The 20,816-nt window shown below is 40.4% G+C and overlaps 2 protein-coding genes across 2 annotated transcripts; one reads left to right on the top strand and one right to left on the bottom strand.

The window, feature by feature from the left end:
- Positions 1-1,772: 1,772 nt before the first annotated feature.
- LOC146369855 (fibronectin type III domain-containing protein 7-like) lies at positions 1,773-9,409 on the bottom strand. Its single transcript, XM_084910323.1, has 11 exons — positions 9,161-9,409; positions 7,673-7,933; positions 6,507-6,767; positions 5,175-5,438; positions 4,456-4,710; positions 4,114-4,371; positions 3,709-3,963; positions 3,166-3,420; positions 2,150-2,410; positions 1,925-1,954; positions 1,773-1,804 (listed from the first exon to the last, which is right to left on the bottom strand). The coding sequence occupies exons 1-11, from the start codon at positions 9,264-9,266 to the stop codon at positions 1,773-1,775; spliced, it is 2,238 nt and encodes a 745-aa protein (XP_084766449.1). The 5' UTR covers positions 9,267-9,409.
- A 787-nt stretch (positions 9,410-10,196) lies between these two features.
- On the top strand, positions 10,197-19,988 carry stxbp3 (syntaxin binding protein 3). Its single transcript, XM_084910324.1, has 19 exons — positions 10,197-10,299; positions 11,640-11,689; positions 11,892-11,973; positions 12,087-12,163; positions 12,254-12,326; positions 12,429-12,529; positions 13,408-13,553; positions 14,015-14,108; positions 14,375-14,499; positions 14,634-14,732; positions 14,819-14,876; positions 14,993-15,058; positions 15,311-15,391; positions 15,547-15,682; positions 16,054-16,160; positions 16,241-16,339; positions 18,560-18,645; positions 18,938-19,086; positions 19,367-19,988. The coding sequence occupies exons 1-19, from the start codon at positions 10,254-10,256 to the stop codon at positions 19,468-19,470; spliced, it is 1,779 nt and encodes a 592-aa protein (XP_084766450.1). The 5' UTR covers positions 10,197-10,253; the 3' UTR covers positions 19,471-19,988.
- Positions 19,989-20,816: the final 828 nt, after the last annotated feature.

Genomic DNA, 20,816 nt, shown 5'->3' with positions numbered 1-20,816 from the left:
GAGCCAAGTGTTCACTGATGTGTAATCAGTTTGAAGAAAATACAGTTGATCTTGAAGAAGGGAAAGTTTCAGACACAACAAAACAGCTTCTAACAGAATTAACCCTTTAAAGCCAAATGTATCGTTGATACATGAGGTTATGAGTGTTTGAGACTTCTACATCATCAGTTTAATGTATTGAAATTCACTTAAACAAGCTTTCTTGCCCATTCTCATGCTTGGTTTGAATGTCAGCAGGACAGGCTGAATATAGTAACTGCTGCCATGTGACTGTTAAACAGATTTAACTAACAAAGCATTATCAACATCCTGATTTACAGATCACATATCTACATCCAAAACAAAACACTATATGATGATGATGCTGGGAGTTCTTTATTACCTGGAATTTCCATCACTTTGAGACAATGACACGTACTGAAAGCAGTTCATTACATCCTAACAATATAAAACAGAGAACTGACTAGTTGTTTTAAAAGGATAAAAATCATGTATTTAAAGATGAATATATCAGTTCGTGTTCCTTGATTGTCAGGAGGACAATGAGCTACACATTTATTGTGCTTCAGTCATCTCTATGACAAATTTCTTGAACTGAAGAAGAAAAATCCATCATATGTAGTTTGAATTAGCTATTCAAGCATGGTAAATGTTTTACTATCAACTATCAATTGCAATTTTTACCAGTTTAAAAAAAAAAAAATCTTTTTCCTATTAAATCCAGTAATTTGTGGTTAAAATTAATTTAGAATTTCCCCAATTTAACATAACTTTAGTTACTTTAACTTTAATGTGTGATTTTCACAGATCACAGATTTGAATCTTAAATGTTGGAGCAGACTGTGGGTTTGCTTTCCTATGCCACATAAAAATCATGTAACAACATTACACCAACATGTTTCATGGCTAAACATTTGTGGTTGTTTCTCTATATATTTATGAGGCTGGGATCATTCCGGTGAGGATGGGGGTGATGGATGAGGAAGAGGAGGATGAACATGTTTTCTGTTGAGGAAAAAGATCAAAACCCATGAAAACTGAATACTGACCTGTAATATTTGTACTTTTATTTTCGCTCATTGGTTTAATGTGCTCAAATCTGATGACAACAATGTCAAGTGTGGCTGTGTTTTTTGTAGCCAGAAGATAGACAATAATATACACAAGCAGGATTCATAGAAAGGACGGTAGAGACAAAAGATGGTCAATTATTTTAACTGTCATTAAAAATGTTATCATAGATTCAAGACATAGACCGTTCCACAGTTTAGCACCATAAAAACAGAAAGTGAACTCTGATACTTGTATGTGGCATTTATGGTACATTTTTTTAAAAAAGGAGTGGTGCTGACAAAGTTTCAGATGGAAGACTTTTGAATCTTATCTTAATAATTTTCATCTTTTTATATTTCATACCTTTCGTGTAGTTTTTTTTCTGCATGATACATGTGTAAAATTACAGAAAAGGTTCTGGTAACTCAAACATTAAATTTTCGTTAATTCACAGAAAATGTCCTTTTTTTATTTTATTTTTTTACCCATATGTTGATCTATAACAGGTAGACTTTAGTGAAGTATAAATGTCTGTGGGTATCAGGGATCTTTATCACCAGGAAAAGCTAAAAATTCCTCCTTCAAATTTTCCAAAGCTGTCCAGTGCACCAGATTGAAGTCTTTACTGATTCGAGCCCTCAGGCTTTATTTTTCACACCACTGCTATAGCTTATATGCGCTCTCTTTAGCCAGCTGCTTACCATTTGTTGCTAAACATGCTAGTCCACGCTTCTCTTCCCTCTGTAAATAACTGATGAAGAAGAGATTGAAGCATATTTAGAAAAAAATGCTTGCATTTTTTTTTTTGCAATCCAAAATAACATTTTTTGAATCCAAATTTAAAAAAAATCTAGAGAGATGGCAAACTTACCTGTGCCAATGTTGTCTCCTAAACAGGTGACTAAAAGAGCAGAAACAGAAAAGTCTAAATCTGAGGTACTTTTTTTTGATTCATGATTCATGTTTATATAAAACTTTACCCTGATGAAACATGGAAGTAATGAGGAAAATGTGTGACTGGGATCGCTATAATAATATAATCAATGGAATAAAATAAACACAAAGTCTAATTTTATACAATTTCACTTTGAATTACCCGAGTACAGTCTCTCCGGGCAGAATTGGACTTTGCTGCCCTCTTGTGTGAGTGGAGCGACCACTACATGATAGACGTCCCCGCACTGGACGCTGCCAAAGTCACAGCTGTTGTCTCCAGGAGCTGCGGTGCAGTTGTAGTTGCTGTTGCTCCCCACCATCTCTGCGATGGAGCTGTGGTTGCTCCCAGTGCTGCGCCAGTAAACCCGCAGAGAGTTACTGGTCGTGCTGTATAATTTGACACCAGACTGACAGCAGGGACCTGCGACAAAGACATGCTAATGAAGTGATGCATGTCTTGTGACTAGAATACTACTTTGCAATTAAAGGCTGAAGAAAAACAGATTACTATGACTGTAACAGCTTTGATTTTGCTCTTTCATCGGTAGGCATATCTTCTGTTTGTATACACTTGTCTTGATACTTCTAAAAAAAATCCACAATTCCTTGTAAGTTTTTACTTCAATACATAAAATAAAGGCCTTTAAGTCATAAATTAGTTTTTTTACGTGACTTACTACGCTCCTTTGCACCTCCATATTTTTAGTCTTATACTCTGTTTTAGTAATTTTGCATGATCCACATGATTGCCAGAGCTCCTCAGTTCATCCTCTCTCTAAAAGAGTTGTTTTAACTTTTCTCCTTTGAAGGCAACCCTCTTTTTAAGCCAGCCTTCTTTGGATTGGCTGTCCTTGGCAAACAGAAGGTTTGATCAGCAGGTGGCTGGGGGTTGTGACCAAAGCCGTTAGAGGAGTCTGATGCCTTATCTTTTGGGTCATTGCATGATATGCACGTAAATTGCCATGATTATTTGAAACTATGTACATATTTCAAACGAGTAACCAAAGTAAAACCACAATAGATGTGTGCATGTTTTAATAAACTTGTCAGAGCTCTCTGACAGATCATTTTAGCCTTTAAATTTGTCCACACCTCTTCTGTTTTATGTTTTCTTTTATCTTTCACTGACCACTCTTTGTTACTTATTGTCACGGTTTATTAGAAGACATCACTCACTTGATGAGAAACCCTGATAGGTGCAGTTGGACCTGCGTCCGTTATGGCTAATTGCCTCCATGGTGACAGTGTAGTTGGTGCTGCAGGTGATGCATCCCATGAGGCAGTGGGAGTCCTGGGTATGGCAGCGGGCATGACCGCGTGATGATGTCAGAGTGGCGATGAACAAGCGTGCCCCTTTGGCGTGAGACCACGACACGTTGGTGATTGCCTGGGTCACCTGATCCACTGTCAGATTTACTGGGCAACACGGTTCTGGGATAGAAGATGAGGTGTGGGAAACAGTTATAACATATCAATTAATGTACAGTTCAGTATATTTTTATATTGCAGCTAGGCAAAAGTGTCTAAATATGAGTCTTGTAAACTAGAAAAATTGATGTAAAGATGAGCAAAGTGTTTAATTGAACATAAACTCTTTTAGGTCCCGTATAATTACCTGGAATAAAGTCACATATGAAGTTATGCAAAGTTGTAAAGTTAAGCAAGAAAGGTCAGGAAGCAGCACTGACCGTTCGTGAGCGACAGCATTCGACTGCTCACCTGTTTCTAGAAACTCAGAGTAGCTGGGTAAACTCGGACCAGCTGTGCTGGTTGCTGCGACGCTTACTTCATAGGTGGAGCCACAGGAAAGGTCAGTGATGTCACAGCTGCTTTTATTGGTGCTACAGATGTGTTTGTCATCATCTCCATTTGCGCTTACAGTGTAATTAGCAGCTCTGTTATTTGCTGTCCAGCTGACAGTGACGCAGGAGGAGTTCTTTGGATTGAGCATCACATTGTTTGGCATGCAGGGAGCTTCGAGAATGGAGAGAAGGCTGAGTTAATGGTGTCCACGTTGTTTAAGGACCCCTCAAAATTATGAGGAGACATCTTTTTTTAGATATTGTGGACTTTTTCTCCTTGGATATGTTTTTATACCCTTATTTATATACACAAGTTTTCTACCTGTGTCTTTGGTGTGAGCTTTACAAGCAAGGTTGCAACCGCTCATATCATTGCAGGGAATCACCACCACACTGTAGGCAGTGTCACAGCTGAGGCCAGAGAGGACGCACACCGGTGCGGTGTCATTACAGAGGATGACCTCTGAACTGTGTGCAGCCCGGGTCTCGTACAGCACTGCCCCCCGTGAGGGCATCCATCTGATGTCCAGAGTGTCAGTGCTCACCGCTGACACTGACACATCCTCTGGGCAACACACCACTAAAAGAAGTTTATGAATGATCAGAGAGTGAAGAAAATGCATCTCATCGTGACTAAAAAGTATAATTTTCTGCTGCTACTTACAAGTGGTGTAGTTGAGAACTTGTCCTTGAGGACTGCTGCCAGCGTGGTTGAAGGCCAGCACAGACAGGAGGTATGTTTGCCCACACGGGCAGTGAAAGGTACAGTTGTTGCTGGTGGTGTTGCAGGTTTCCACACTGCTGCCAGCTGTCTCGATAAGGGCCATGTAGCTGTCAGCATGAACCACGGTTTTCCACGTTAGAGTGCAGTTGCCTTCTGAAGACTCCACTAGTGCCAAAGACTCAGGTGGGCAGGGGACTGCAGCACAAGACGGCAGGGAATTTAGTCACAGTCACACACTCATAGTGCCAGGTAGGGGTTCGGTGTAGAACACAAAAAACTTGTGTGTCATATTTTATAGCATGTTTTGCATTGTAGTTATTAAAAGTTTGAAGATTTTTAATGAATAAATTGTTTTCTTTAAGATATATAAACAGTGTGATATAAAAAAAATGTTGAAATTGTTTTATCTGCTTATGAGTTTTAAAATGTTGTGGTTATAAAGGGTCAGACTTCAGAGGTCAAAGTATTGCTTCCATTGGTCCATAGTTACCCTTAGTGGTCATTAATTTTACAGGATACATTCAACTTTTGTAATGTGGAATTAAATCAATGCATTAGAAACAATACAAGTTTCTGCATTTGGCTTCATACCCGGAAGGTAATTCCAATATTTTTAAAAAACATTATGTGGATGACACATTCATATCTCTTCTACTCACAGGTGATGAAGACTGCAGGGCTAGATGGATAGCTGGGCCCAGCCTCATTTGAGGCAGTGACTTGGATGGTGTGTACCTCTCCACACCCCACTACTGAGAGGGTGCAGGAGCTGGATGTGGTCTTACACATTAAGTTTAGGTCACTCATCACATTGTACTCAATGGGTCCATAGACCTCCTGGTCTAGCTCCCAAGACACCAAGAGTCCAGCCACACTGCCATTCATCACCACAGACACATTGACAGACGCTGGGGTCCGAGGTCCTGTTAAATGACAAAAAATAAAAACAAAACCAGCGAAGGACTAAACTGGAGTAGACACCGGAACCAGTGTGATATAACTGCATTTGGTTATTTTTGAATGCATGCTTTTATTTGTTGTAATTAAGTGGAAAATTTTGCTTTTTTTACTTCATTGTATTTTTCAAATGTCTACTAAAACAGGAAGTTTTCAAGGTTCTAATGTCATGGTCCTGGGCCATGTTGGCCCAGTATTCTTAGTTTTCGTGTGTTTTGTATTTTGTTCTTTATTTATGCCTTGGTTCCTAGGTTGTTTAGTTAAGATGTTCCTTATTTGGTTACCCCCTGTGTGCCCCTCTGTGTATCTGTGAACCCTTGTTTTCCCCTCCTTGTGTTTTATTCCATGTTTTCCCCAGCCCGTTATGTCCGTGCTCTCTCTCCTCCTGTCTGAACCTCTGTGTACTTCCTGTTTTACTTTGACAGTCTCCCGTCAGTGTTGCATTTACTCCTGCCGTGTCTTGTTATGATTATCAGTGTCACCTGTGTTCCCCGTGTGCTCCCACTTCCCTCATTAACCCTCTGTGTATTTATGTCTGCGTCTCCCTCAGTTCTGTGTCACGTTCTCCCTCATGACTGTGTGCCCCTCCGTGTGTTTCCTCGTGAGTCAGTTTCTTAGTACTTCCCAGTTTAGTTTCATGTTATTTTGTATCGCCTTTATCCTCTGTCAGCAATAAAGCTGTATTTTGAGTTCAGTCCTGTTTTCCCGTGAGTTTGCGTTTGGGTCCTCTCCTGCCTGCACACAGCCTGATCATGACATCTAAGTTTAGAAAACAAGTATTTAATACCTGTTGTGCTCCTATATTTTAAGCAGCATGTTCATTAAACCTTATGGATAATTTGCCACAGTAAGACTCCTCAGAATTATAATACTGTGTGTGTTTTTGGTGGCTTTACTGCTTTGCAGCATTGACCCTAGATCATGGTTAAGCATTCTTCATGCTGTCCAGGGCTCTTACTGAATAACACTCTGTATGCTAGAGTAAACACAAAGTGTACAGTCACAAACAGACAACTGTCTCAGTGCCTGCTTACGTGTAGCCTGTGTAATGTTCGAGCTGTCTCCCTTTCGACCTTCAAGATCCCAAGCAAAACAAGTTATGATGTAGAGTGAGCCAGCATCCAAGCCGGAGAAGGTCAAACTGGTATTGGAGGTGTTGTACACGCCCATGCTTGTGTTTGAATCAAGCTTGCATATGGACAGGGTGTATTGGACGGCATGTGCAACTGGATCCCAGGATACAATGATGCTGCTGTTGCTCGTAGAGGAGGACGAAAGCTGAGGAGGAGCCAAAACTGTGAAAGACAAGATTAGACTGTTTTATATGTAGTAACTGGTGTGGGAGATGAATACTGTAGCACATTACTGAAAGTCCAAAAGTTTAATCCAAGACTATGTGAAGGAAGTCAGTGTAACGTCAACTTAATAGTGGGTGCAACATTTAGAGCTCTTGCCAGTTGTTACATATTCAGACTGTGCGCTCATGTTATTTTCTTTGATCATTTTAGGTGAGGCAGAGCTTCAGAGTTTGATTGTGTTCACGTTCAAGAATCAGTTTGAAAGTTGCTTAGTATTAAAGCGTGAAAGGTTCAAGTAATTGTATGTTATCGATGAAAACTGTACTAATACTAATATATTAAGCAAGTAATCGGTATTATTAATAGATAAACTCTGTATTACTTTGGTAATAGTCACATAACTTTGTCTTCATTTCTGTTTCAAGTTAATCAAGTTTGCATAAATGAAAAAGTTTAGAGGACATTTCTCTGAATTATTAAAAAATGATTGTCACAAAGTGACTTGATTAGTTGAACAGGTGCAATCTTAAGAGATTTTTAAACAAGACCTGCTGACTGGTGCAAGATCAGTAAACTCAGTGCACCACTGAGAGGCTACAGCTGCAAGTTCATGTTTCATGTTCGTGAGAATCGAATGTTGCCCCCCGTAAAGATGAGATTAGAGCTGGTAACCCTTTACTCAGGAAGAGTTCAGCTCTTTATGTTTGACATAGAGGGGTCAGGTATGGTTACCACCAATGCCATGGAGGCCCGTAGGGTTGAAGATGAGTGTGTATACTGTACCTTTCACTTGAACAATTGAATATAGTGGTTGTGCTGTTTAGACAATAAAACAGATCAAGTGACTTCTGCAGGGCATGGGGTGTGAGACCCATTTCACACGAGTAATTTGAAAATCCCACCTGTCTTTCCAGTTACAGGAATTGAGGGCTGGCTGCGGCCTGCGGTGTTCACAGCCATGATGCTGAGCGAGTACTCAGTGTACGGCGCGAGGGACTCAATCTCAGCTGGAGAGGAGGATGCTGCAACCTCTCTGAAGAAGCCATTGCTGTTCTCGACACGTATGATGTAATGAGACACCCCGTTTCTCAAGTTAAACTCCACTGTCAAGGTTGTGCTATCCAGTGACTTCACTGTCAGAATGGGCTCCATCATATCAGGGGCTGAAAGAGGCACAAACAATTCACAACAGGGATGGTATCAAGTCCACTCTTAAGTTAATTTTTACTGTATGTGTCTGTGTGCTGAACTTTAGATTTAAGTGGTTTAATTAAGCGGTTTTTTAATTAAAAAAGCAACCAAAACTACCCCATACTTTATCGTCTGTGAATCTCCCCTGGTACATTTACTGAACATAACTATAAATCACATGTTTATTACTAGTGATGTCTCAAGTGATACTAGTGATGCTAGCCTGAAAAATGGCAGTAATACTAGCAGTAAAACTGCCAACAGATCTAGATAGCTATATTTGCATTGCAAAATTACTTATTTTCATGGTTCCAGCATAGCTTTTTGCCTACATAATTTTATTTAGATCAGTGATCAGTGTGCCTAAACATGGCAGCTTTACAAACATTCTAACCCAGAGGTGGGCAATCTCAGTCCACGAGGGCTGGTGTCCCTGCAGGTTTTAGATGTGTCCTTGAACCAACACAGCTGATTTAAATGGCTAAATTAGCTCCTCAACATGTCCTGAAGTTCTCCAGAGGCCTGGTAACGAATTAATCATGTGATTCAGGTGTGTTGACCCAAGGTGAGATCTAAAACCTGCAGGGACACCGACCCTCGTGGACTGAGATTGCCCACCCCTGCTCTAACCCATCAAGCTTTACAGGCTATTCTTTGAAATTTACAACTCAAATAACATTAATTGGGAAACTGTAAGTTCAAAATTAACAACCTTGAACTCTATGGAGAACGGACACTTAAAGACACTGTGTAATAAAAGTCTAATAATAGGTATTACCAGTCCAGCGTGAAGTTTGAAAAACTTAAGAAACACTGGAAAGTGTACTTCCTAAATGACATCCTTTTCATAATGAATCAGTTCTATTTTTTCCATTCAAATTATAAGCTACAATCTTAACACTCTTATGTGATGCAACAGAAATGAAGCTTGCTACAAATACTGTAGGATTTCATTGTGGTATACAGTGGGTTCATCAGCTGCTGTAGCGTGTTCTCCAAACTTTAAAAAGGTACTGGTTGCATTTCTATGCAACAGCTACACAGCCTGGACACTCTAGAAATGAAACAACTTACTAGGACAAAGTCATGTTCAATAAAATTAATTTAAAAACTGTTTGTTTTAGAAATAGATAGTGAAGGACAACACAACTTCATATCTTAAACAGCATGAGCATGGACTGAAGTGCATGATGTCTCACCTGTTGATGATTCAACTGATGCAGTGCTGAGTTTTTGGGAACCACTCATTGCTTCAACTACAAAGTTATACATAACGTTTGGAGGCAGCGAGGTAACAGAGCCCATCACTGTGTTTGGACCAAATGATGCAAAAGCGACAAGTTTGCTCTGTGATTTTACAGTGATCTGGTATGAAGTGGCTCCAGAGTACCTGGTCCATCTGAGAGTCACAGTCTTTGATGTTGCAGAGAACACAGACACTTTAAAATCTAATGAAAGTAGAGCAAAAATCATTATAAGACACATCTGGCACCCTGAGAAAAAGATTCTTTCAGACAAGTCAAGTTTTTTTTCTTGTTCTGTGATAAAGCGCCAATAGTTGAATATAGTAAAAGACAACATACAGTACCTGATTGGGCTGCAGCCTGCAAATTAAGATAAAAATATATGTATTAAGTGTTCTGATCAATTTCCTATAACAATTATCTCCTCACTATTTATTACAATACCTGTGAGCACATGCCCAGTAATACAAAAATCTCCAGCCACTTCATAGCACCAGTTTTTCTGGTTTGTGTCTTCTCTCCTTCTCTTGATAGCTTCTCTTTGATTCTTAAAAACACTTCTCTCTAGTGGTTTGATCTTTTCTTAAACATCTACCAGCTGAAATACCTGCAGCAAGCCCCTCCCACTGGGGGGGTTAAATGTCTTTTTATACTGAAGCAGTGAGATGGGGCCGGTGTAGGTTGAATGCCATGAAAAAAAACCTACCTTTGAAAGCATCATGTTCTGCACTCAAGGATATATCCACTAAATGTGACATGGACATAATTACTGTCTGGAGGCCTCAGAGCCACCTTTTTGACAGTAACAGAGATAGACCGTTAGATAGATAGATAGATAGATAGATAGATAGATAGATAGATAGATAGATAGATAGATAGATAGATAGATAGATAGATAGATAGATAGATAGATAGATAGATAGATGTCTTGTGCGCTTCATCACTAAAAAACTACAACTCACTGTCGCACACTTGGTGACGCGAATGACGTCAGAGTTTGTCTTCGAGAATTTCTCGAAGGGAAGCGGCGCAGTGGGGAAAAAACAAGATGGCAACGGGCTCAGATCACGGGCTGAAAAGAATAGTATGGAAAAGTAAGTTTACTCCAACAGGAGAGTATTTCTTGCTCTTGAAAAATAGCACAACGGCGTTTGTTTAGCACGTGACAGGCCGTGAACTGTGAGCTGTTTTAGCTAACCTCTTCCTGCGCGACTTTAGCTTTTGGAATAACAGCGAACATTTTCATTCAGCTGTTCCCTTTGAGCGGAAAATTACAAATTTACGAAACGCAGTAGAACCGATAGAGGAAACAGCCGCAGACGCAACTTGACCTAACACTTGGCCCGGTCAGAGCATAACGACTTTTTTAGGCTACTTGTTTGTAGGAGTAGCCATGGGTGAGGTCACTGTACGTCTGCAACCGCACCTCGTTTATGCAGCGGGATTGCTACAAGCCTGGCGTATGATTTGTATCCTTATCCTGATGTCTTGCCTTCCTCTTGTTGGCTGTGGTAAGGTTATGTCACCAAGAAGGCTGGTTTGGGTTGCCGTTAAAATGAGGGTCAAACAAGCAGCTAAAACTAATGCAGCCCAGTAGAACAGCGGTAATGAAGTTTTGTTGCTGCTGACATGTGTTGTTAGAACTCTGTCAGACTGGTGACCTGGACCCCACCTTTCGCCCTGTGACAGCTGGGATAGATGTATGAATGATTCAAGTTTACGCACTACAGGCTACAAAATGACCATAAAGTCGCTGAACAGTTGTCCCTAAATTAATGAGAGTGCTATCACTCAGGTTTGCCCAATAACAGGCTAATAATCAAGTAACAGAGTTAGACAGAAATAGCCTTTGTTCTTAATACTCCACTCATGAAAGCTGACTTAACCTTGGCAGTACGTAGATAAAATTCAAAGGTCATTCCTTCTTAATTAATCAATTTTTTTTTTTAAATGCCGAAAACCCCCCAACTAAGTTTAAGTTTACTACTTAAGATAAAATATGTAAAACTCCAGGACCTCAATGTTATCTCACAAAAAAATAAAAAGTGACGGGATCTGAGTTTTTCTGGCACTTTTTTTTTGAGGAGCTGTTTTAAAATTCCATTATCTAGAAAACGACTAGTACCACACCCTTTCACGCTCACGTGGTATGACCCAAACACATATGAAAAATCAATTGTACAATTGTACCAAGACTCTGAAATATTACGAAACACAACTGCATAACTTTTATACATTAGGCTATAAACGTTCTAATATATTTTAATTTGATGCATAAGTAGCGAGATAATGGATATTTGCAGTTCTGATTACATCACTTTCTGTTTTGCACACTTGAACTAAGAGGTAGCTTAAACAGTGACATCATGAACGATAATTTGTTTTCAGATTATTGTTGTGTTTTTCATGTTGTCATGCTATGTGCTCCTTACAGGAATACAGGACACAATTATTACAGACTGCAGAAACTCTGAAGTATGGAAGGTAAGAAACCCACCATGTGCTCAGTACAGAGTCCCAGGATTGTACTTGGATAAATGGACAAGCTCCGAGTTACAGATTCAGCTTTGATATGATTGATTCTCACTCATACGCTTTGTCTCGATATGTGGTGCTGCATAGCATGGCAGTATATTACTGTTTAACGCATAATTAAAGGAGCATTTTCACGTTGTCTTCTTCACAGATATTGATTCTGGATCCTTTCACCACCAAGCTTCTCTCGTCATGCTGCAAAATGTCCGATCTGATGTCAGAGAAGATAACAAGTAGGTGGAATGATGTCCTTTTATTTATTTTTACATCATGAAGCTATTTGATCAAAGATAATTTGTGCGTGTATGTCTTTAGCTACTATTGACTACTAGTATTCTGTTTCTAGTTGTGGAGGACCTGTTCAAAAGCAGAGAGCCTGTTCTCGAAATGAAGGCCATTTACTTTATGACACCTACTGCTAAGGTTTGCTGTTAAAACTTTTTCATTTTCATTTTTTTAACATATCACTGCCAAACTCTGTTGTGAGTTCTTAAATCTAATTTATTTTCATAGTGTGTGGATGCCTTTATAAAGGATTTCAAGCCCAAACCCAAATACAAAGCTGCGTACGTCTATTTCACTGACTGTAGGTAACTCCTGTGTTGGTGCTTAAATCTGCTTCATCAGCCAAATAGCAGATATACCTTTTACGATCAAAGTGGGCACTGAAAGCTTTTTTGATCTGCAGACTGCCCTGATGACCTGTTCAACAAAATGAGGCAAGCCTGTGGAAAACACATAAGGATCTGCAAGGAAATAAACATCTCTTTCATGCCTCAGGAAGCACAAGTAAGTGTTTAAAATTTAGCCAAGTGTTCTTTTTTTAGTTTATTTTGTAATAGTCCATTTCCTCTTTTTGTCAAAATTTCCCTCAGTTGACAGGCACGTACGCAGGCTGTGCACTTGCCTGTTGTTGAAGGAAGGGAATTTGCCTCGTGTAGGATGTTTCTTGAAGTCCTAAAGAGAGTAAATCCTGTAGCTTCACATTTTTCCTTGCTATAGCATTTCAGCGGCTTCGTTGTCAACCTTTCCCGTTTATAATTCACTGTGTGTTCTCAATGGGTTTTGACTGCAGGTGGGATAGTTGCAGAAACAGAAAACTACTGTTGTATACGCGTTACTGGCATTGTCTTGCTGCAGTGAGCGAAAGAAAACACTGGTGAATTCAGCTTTTGCAGATATGAGTTGTTACTTTCACCAGGTGTTGTAGGTTCACAAAGGCTTAAAACGGGGTTTGTTTGTTTATTAGCCGCTTGCTTCGTGTTTGGCAGGCAACATGCTGCCATCGTATCATGTGTAATTCATCATATGTTGATGTGAATTAGATGTTTTCATTGAAGTCAAAGGTGGTATATGTGCATATATTCTGAAAATGGGTCACTTTAGCCTGTTACTAGGCGGATGTTAGGAAACACAATGATGTCATAATTTCTGATATAGATGAGAACCTTTAAGATATACCTGTGTACCAGGTTTGATTGCTCATCTGCTGATTATCTAGGAGATGTGATCAGACAAAGAAACACACAAGCAGGTGCTTAATGTATTATAGCCTCGAGTTCGGGAAACGATGAGAAATTAAAAATGATCCTTGTGCTCAATTTGTATCTTCTGGAACTTTAATGATGACAGCTGTGGTTTACACTGTGGTGTTAAATACTTTGAAGGTTTTCACCTGCGATAATCCCGGGGCTTTCCGAAGCATCTACAGCCCCAAGAGTCAGGACAAAACGAAGACACTGGAGACACTGGCAGACCAGCTCGTTACGCTCTGTGCCACATTAGACGAGTACCCAGGGATCCGATACAAGAAGTAAGTCAGACAACATGTAGTGTCTTAGGTTACAATACACCCGAGCCCCCAAGCAGAGTGAAACTTTTTACGAGAAAAAGTCAGAATAGGTTCCGTATTAATGGCAGGAATAATGCTGGGCTTGAAAACAAAGCGTTGGTATCACTTGTTTCTTTGAACAGACTGGTTTTAGAATGTGTTTGTTCCGAGTGAATATAGTAGAGATATATCTTATAACGTTCACTGTTCAAAGAAATAGCTTTGTGTAGAAAGAATCAGTTGGCAGCTGAGTAAGTGAGGTTACTCGCTCACAGCAGCGCTGATCCTATTCAGCCTGATGAAAGTAAGAGTGTAAAGATATGTAAAGAGCAGAGTGCAGCTGTTATTTACAGAAAATACAGTTTTGTGTTTTATAACTACTGGATTAACCTTGACCTCAACGTTCACCTGACTCACGGAAACAACATTTATATCATAACTAGAGACGGCAACATGGAGAATGCCAAACTCCTTGCAGAGCTGGTGGACCGGAAGCTGGCCACACACTACCAGCTGGATGACAGTGGCAAGAAAAAGGTGAGAGGCCTGCCGAACAAAGGATGGTTTCAGGATAAACAAGGTCGTAGCCCTGGGAGTAAATGGGAATTTGAAAATACTGTATTGTTTATCACATGAAAGAATAAAATAATCCCTCCTTTGCCTCAAGCACATTAAACAGTTCCCTTTACTATAAATTTGAAAAGGCAAAAGTTTGGACAGCTTGCTCCGTGGCAGTGAATTATCCCCGTTTTTATATATAATTTAATAATATATAACTTTTTTGTTTCCCCCTACATCACCAGGAGAAGACCCAAGCCCAGTTGCTGATAGTCGACAGAGGCTTTGATCCTGTGACCCCCATCCTGCACGAGCTGACCTACCAGGCCATGGCCTACGATCTCATTGATATAGAAAACGATACCTATAAGTAATACAGTCTGCTTCCTTTATTTTATATAGAGAGATAGATATAGAGATATATGTGTACAATCTGCTTACTGCTTCATACTTTTGTGCTCATGAGAAACTAGATACTGATATTCTGGGTCATTTTGTGTCCAGGTACAAGGCTAGAGACTGCTTAGAGAAGCAAGCCTTGCTGAATGAGGATGACATGCTCTGGGTGAAGCTGAGGCACCAGCACATCGCAGAGGTTTCAGCGTAAGTGTGCGAAACCAGAAGTATGGCAATATCTTCTTCTTGTTGTCAGAACACTCATCTTAACATTTTTGTTTTCCCTACGACAGGCAAATTCCCAAGATGGTGAAGGAGATATCTGCTAGCAAGAAACAGCCAGATGAGAAGGTACAGTGCAGTGGTTTCTGCTTGTGTGATCGTTTCGTTTTGAAAAGCATATCTTGAGCAAACATTTAATGTGTTCATATATATTAATATATATGTATGTTTTTTTGTTTCCCCAGATCACAATTAGCAATTTGGCTCAAATGATGAAGAAGATGCCTGCGTTCCGTAAACAGATGACAGAGGTATGCAGTAAAACTTTTGTAGGGATAACTGAACTTACTTCGAAGTTATGTGTTCATCTGAAATGTGAGATTAAAGCAGAATTTTCTCCAGGATCTTTTTGTTGGTTTTAAGACAGATACAACTCTTACAACAATTATTATTATTGTAAGGGCTACGCAATCCTTATATTGTGGTCGGGTGTGGCGCCTCTGCAGCCTGTTATTACATAGGGTTGTCCTGATGTTTTTAACAGTTTTCTGTCTGGATTCTAGAAAACGATTCATCTGCAGCTGGCTGAGGACTGCATGAAACATTTCGCAAACAATGTGGAGAAACTCTGCAAAGCTGAACAGGTCTGTTTATGCTCTGTTATCAGGATCTAGCAGTCACACTCTTCCTGACCTGCAGAGTACCGTTACTGTATGCAGCCGAGTGTGACCTTCTAATCAAAGCTTTAGGGAAGTGTATCATTTGTACTATGTGTAATATGCTGTATGTTTCTGTGCAGGACCTTGCAGTAGGCGCCGATGTGGATGGGTTAAAGGTGAAAGATCCCATGAGGACTCTGCTGCCTGTGCTGCTGAACCCATACAGTAAACATGACAAGATCAGAGCTGTGCTGCTCTACATCTTCAGCCTGAACGGTACATCAGCCTTCTCGTGAATAAAGTAGTGCTGTCAGCATTAATCTCGTTAAAATGACGTTAACGCCATAACTGCATTAACACAGCAAATCTCCGTTAGCGAGCTAACGCAGATCTCCCCACACAAGGCCTGCACAGCGGTAGCGCGGTTAGCTCGTTAACGCATTAGCACCGTGCAGCCCCTCACACGGGGCGATCCGCGTTAACTCGCTAACGGAGATTTGCAGCGTTAATGCGGTTATGGCGTTAACGTCATTTTAACGAGATTAACGCTGACAGCGATAGAATAAACTTTTTTTGACTAAAAGGTAGAGGTGCTAATTTGTCCATCTGTCTTTTTTGCTTTTTGGTTGTTTGGTGTTTGTAAACAGGGACAACCGAGGAAAACTTAAACAAACTTATTGAGCATGTAAAGATCGAGGGAGAACCGGAGTATATCCTGAACTGGAAAGAGCTGGGTGTGCCCATCATCATAACGGTAGGTTGAGAAAAGGAAAACGTTTCAGTGTTTTGATTTATCCATTTTTAAAATTTTCATTGATGTACTTTTCTTTCCAGCCCAGTTTCTTCTCTCGTAAACCCAACCGACGAGAGCATTCCCAAGAGGAGAGATACAGCCTTTCCAGATGGATCCCCACCATAAAAGATGTGATGGAGGTCAGTGACATCATCATGTGGTATCCTAGCTTGTCTTTGCACCCATTGTCTCTACATTAGTAAGCATCCATAAACTGTACCTTTGCAATTCACTGATTCTGCTAGCTGCTAATGATTGCTAAGTGATGGATTTTATTAATCTATCTAAAACTAAATTCAATGAAACTAAAGTAGAAACTTGCGGGCTTTGTTGTAGCTCACTTGAGTCCATATTATGCTTTAGACAGTGAAAGTAAAACTGCTCTACAGGCACCAACACACAGACGGGGTGTAGAGGTTTCAGTTCAGTTGGTGGAATGAACTTTTTCGACACCTGTCAATCAAAGCTTTGAGCAAGTACAAATGTGTGAGTTATAAATAAAAAGTTACCCTGGCGCACAGTTGTTATAAAGGAATTTATCCATTGCCAAAAGCAGTTTTTATTTCAGGCTGTAAACATTTGTTCATTTCATTGCTGATTTGGGGCATTTGAACATGTGTGAGCTGACTCTGTTGTGGACCCAGCCTTGAGCCGTCATTAGAGTAGTTGAGTAGTTGCTTGCATCTTGCCAAACTGAACATGTAACTGTATCTGTTTCTCACCCCAACCGGTCGCAGCAGATGGCCGCCCCTCCCTGAGCCTGGTTCTGCCGGAGGTTTCTTCCTGTTAAAAGGGAGTTTTTCCTTCCCACTGTCGCCAAAGTGCTTGCTCATAGGGGGTCATATGATTGTTGGGTTTTTCTCTGTATCTATGAAGCGCCTTGAGGCGACTTTTGTTGTGATTTGGCGCTATATAAATAAAATTGAATTGAATTGAATTGAATTGAATTGAATTGAATTGAATCTGTTTCATTGTGCTACCCCAGTCCTCGTCTAAGGGGCATTCATGAGCACAACTATGGAAGCAGAACAAAAGGAGGTTATCAGATTCGGGTCATCTGATAAGCTGTGTCACACAAGTTTGTGTTGTTCTGTACCGTTTTCTGCATCCTAGCAAGTGTAAACCACAATAAGGCACTAGTTGTTGCCTTGTTGTTTTTCTTCAGAGGATGGTCCTTCTGTTTCTGTCTCAGTCCCTCAGGACTAGTGTTTTTATTGTCTTATAAGTATGTTGGGTGAAAATCTTTGTCCTTTGTTTGTGTGAAATTCGCTGTGCTGCCAGTTTTTGGTTTTCTTTTCTAAATGTACCTTTTCACTGTGCTTTGTTTTCACTTTGGTAAGTCATGTGACCTGTCAACCACAAATCATGAAAAGAAAATATATACTTGCTCTTAAAACTCAGCTGCCGAAGCCGTTTCTCTGAAATGGGTGTGGAACTGAGAGGTGGAAATACCCCCGTTAGCAGTTTTCCCCCAAACTCTTCTCTTCACTCAGTCTCAGTTCTGTAAATCCATGTTGTTAATCAGATGGAGTGTATCCAATGAAGAGGAGGCTCCTAATAGCAAACAAAACTGAGAGGAGCTTTTTAGTAATCATCTTACAGGTTACTGTGAAAATAACAGTTTATATTAGATTAGAATCTAACTCCATGTAAAATGATCTGTAACATGAGCTCGTTTCTTTTCATCTTCACTTGCATTTCCTGTTATTACATGAAAAAAAAAAAGAAAAACATCAGTGGTCTTCACCTGAGCACCTGGTTTCCTGTCAAATGCGGTTAAAATGTTTCCTCTTGCAGCAGAAGACAAATTGATTTGACGTGTGGGAGCTGAATATCTGCTGCAGATAACTTAAAGCTCGTCTGCTAGTCTCAAGTATTTCTAAGCATAAAGGTGCATGATGCAAAAAAACAGTGAGACTTTGAGTTTGAGGAAAGCAAATTGTTTGTCAAGCAGTAGCCTGTGTTTTGACATCTACTAATGCATGATGTAGTTACGTTATTATCACACCTTCCCTTGGCACCAAAATTACTCATCATGTGTTCTTCTGTTAATTAGCTCTGTTAATGGCACGACTTCTGCTTTTAAGTTGTGACGTCACCCACAAAATAAATCGTTTTACAGAGTGACTGAAACTTGTGTTCCAAATATAAAGAAAACTGAAGTATGCGCATGATGGTCAAAGAGATACACGTTGCGTAACATTTAGAAGATGACCACTGGACCATGTGCATATAAATTAAATGTAGGTAGGACCCCTCAGCGAGTGAAGGTTACTGCACTTTGTTGTTTGTTGTTACTGGCTTGCAAAACAGATTTGCTCTCCATGTCACATGATCTCTAAAACATGCGTTACTTCCAGGATGTCGTGGAGAACAAACTGGACACCAAAGAGTGGCCGCACCAGTCCGAGTGTCCTGCTGCCTGGAATGGCTCCGGGGCTGTGAGGTGGGTTTTTGTGAGTGACCAGGCTGGAACTGGGCTGCTGTTTTGGTTTCTTTCTAACTGAAGAATATACAGTTTAACAACCCTACAGTTTTGTGTTGTCGTGTCACTTAGTTATGCTTATACAGTCAGTCTGTGTGATTTATCTCTCCACATCCACTTTCTGTTTCTTAGAGGGTTGATTGAGGTGAATGAGGTCGATTTTCCAGTTTCAACAGTAAGAAGCAGCGTCTGCTTTTTCTTCCTTAAGGCTCTGTCAGTTAATATTTCCGATGCCCCTCCTTCTTCTCCACAGCGCACGGCAGAAGCACAGAGCCAGCACTCAGGATGACCGCCGGACTGGCTCACGTCTCATCATCTTTGTTATAGGAGGGATCAGCTTCTCTGAGATGCGCTGCGCCTACGAGGTCAACAGGGCAATGAAATCCTGCGAGGTCATCATTGGTAAGACTCAGTGCAAGGAAACAGCTGGACAATGCTTCGTACCAAACAGGCGCGCAGAAAGTCAGAATGCTGGGAAATATTAGCTTGCAGCACATGAACTAAGGAGAGCTATGATTGTGACGATTATCGGGAAGGTTCCACTGAGTTTTAAGATTACACTTATTATACGTTATTTCCTGCTGTTTTACACCCCCTACTGGAGCAGAGCGGAATTATGACAGGACTGTTCTTTTGTTTGTTTGTTTTTTTAATGCAATTTATTTATCTTTATCCTATACAGGGTCTTCCCACATTTTGACCCCCACCGTTCTCCTGGATGACATCAAGGCCCTGAGCAAAGGACCCATGGAAAGCTTCACACTAGAGGTCGAGACCAAAGCTTGAGAAGTTCGGCCTCCACCCCGCTTGTTTCTCTACATCCCTTATCACTCAGCACAGCACACTTATCTTAACTTCCTCAGTGGAATTGTGAAGGGAATTTCCTTACAGTCATTTAATTAGCTTTTCAATCCAAGCCCATGTTTATAGTGCAAGGTATAGGACGCAGATTTTCCACATGAAGAGCTAAGAACATGGTGCGATTATGACATTGTGATTTGAACATTTGGATAGTATTTAAATACTAACTGATCTCATCCTACTCTAACCCGTCTGTTTGTTTGTCTTAAAAAATTAGTTGAAAGGCTTCTAAGAGAAACCTTGAGAAACAGAAAAGTGGTGCAAAGTCGCACATCACTGATGTATATATGTATGTAAGCACTGAGCCCCTGCTATGCCATTTTGACTTTTTCACCTCTGTTCATAAACACTTTAATGACTTTTGAAGACTATTTTTAACATTGAGTATTTACGTTTTCCTTGAACAGCTGACTAATAAATGGATGAAGTGGTTCAAGTCTTAAGAGTTCATTTTGCCTCATTTGTAGACTGCGCATGGAGCTAAAACATCAGAATAGCCAGTAAATGTCCACAAGAGAAAACCAACGCAAATTTCCTAAATTCCTGGCTAAGCTGGGTAAACAGCATTAACAGGTCTTTGCATCAGGGTGACATGTAAACACTCACAGGAAAGTCCTGCTTCACTGATCCTACATACGCAACCACTTACACGTATGGAACTGTATGGTGGATGAAAATCTGACAGTGCTTTTCTGAATTCGTAACTCCATCGGTTTTGACAAGATCTCCAACGGCACTGGCTTAAATGCAAACCCAAACCATCACAGAGCCTCCACCCTGTTTTACAGATGGCTGTAGACGCTCACTGCTGTACCTCTCTCCTGACCTCCTCCGTACATACCAATTCAAACCAAAAATGTCATTTTTAGAGTCATTACTCAGACCTGTTGCCACTGATTTTCAGTATAGTTCTTGTGTAAATTGGCAAACCCCAGACATTTCTCCCTGCTTCCCTTCCTTGACTTCCTTGACAGTCACTGAGACCATTTTTGCTGAGGATGGATCAACATCTACAGGGCCGGAAATGAGGAGTGGTGCAAAACGTTAGCACAGTGCTGTATGTTACTGCTAAGGACTCCTGCTAACACTTGCTTTCATTGTTGAAAATGGCTTTAAATTATAAGTGTGTTTGTGTGTGTCCCTCCCAAAAGTAAAAGCCTCCCAGAGGAAACAGGAGACCACAGGTACGCATACACTCACATTTATCTACAGTAAGGTGCTGCTCTAGTTCCTATTTTTCTGCTCTCTGTTACCTAATCTAAACACAGCTT

Source organism: Perissodus microlepis, chromosome 17 (genome assembly GCF_051167445.1).
Source record: "Perissodus microlepis isolate ML-2025 ecotype Zambia chromosome 17, ASM5116744v1, whole genome shotgun sequence".
In the NCBI taxonomy this organism is placed as follows: Eukaryota; Metazoa; Chordata; class Actinopteri; order Cichliformes; family Cichlidae; genus Perissodus; species Perissodus microlepis.
Note: the sequence above shows the minus strand (reverse complement) of the source record. Positions and strands in the feature narration are given on the sequence as shown.

Excerpts from the sequence above, each read along its gene's own strand:
- LOC146369855 (XM_084910323.1), bottom strand. The coding sequence starts at position 9,266 with ATGGGCTCTGTTACCTCGCTGCCTCCAAACGTTATGTATAACTTTGTA. Across the intron at positions 6,768-7,672 it reads TCCTGTAACTGGAAAGACAG|TTTTGGCTCCTCCTCAGCTT; the intron begins GTGGGATTTTCA and ends TGTCTTTCACAG. Across the intron at positions 4,711-5,174 it reads CCCTGCAGTCTTCATCACCT|TCCCCTGCCCACCTGAGTCT; the intron begins GTGAGTAGAAGA and ends CTTGTGCTGCAG.
- stxbp3 (XM_084910324.1), top strand. The coding sequence starts at position 10,254 with ATGGCAACGGGCTCAGATCACGGGCTGAAAAGAATAGTATGGAAAA. Across the intron at positions 12,327-12,428 it reads GTACGTCTATTTCACTGACT|ACTGCCCTGATGACCTGTTC; the intron begins GTAGGTAACTCC and ends TTTGATCTGCAG. Across the intron at positions 15,683-16,053 it reads CTACATCTTCAGCCTGAACG|GGACAACCGAGGAAAACTTA; the intron begins GTACATCAGCCT and ends GTTTGTAAACAG.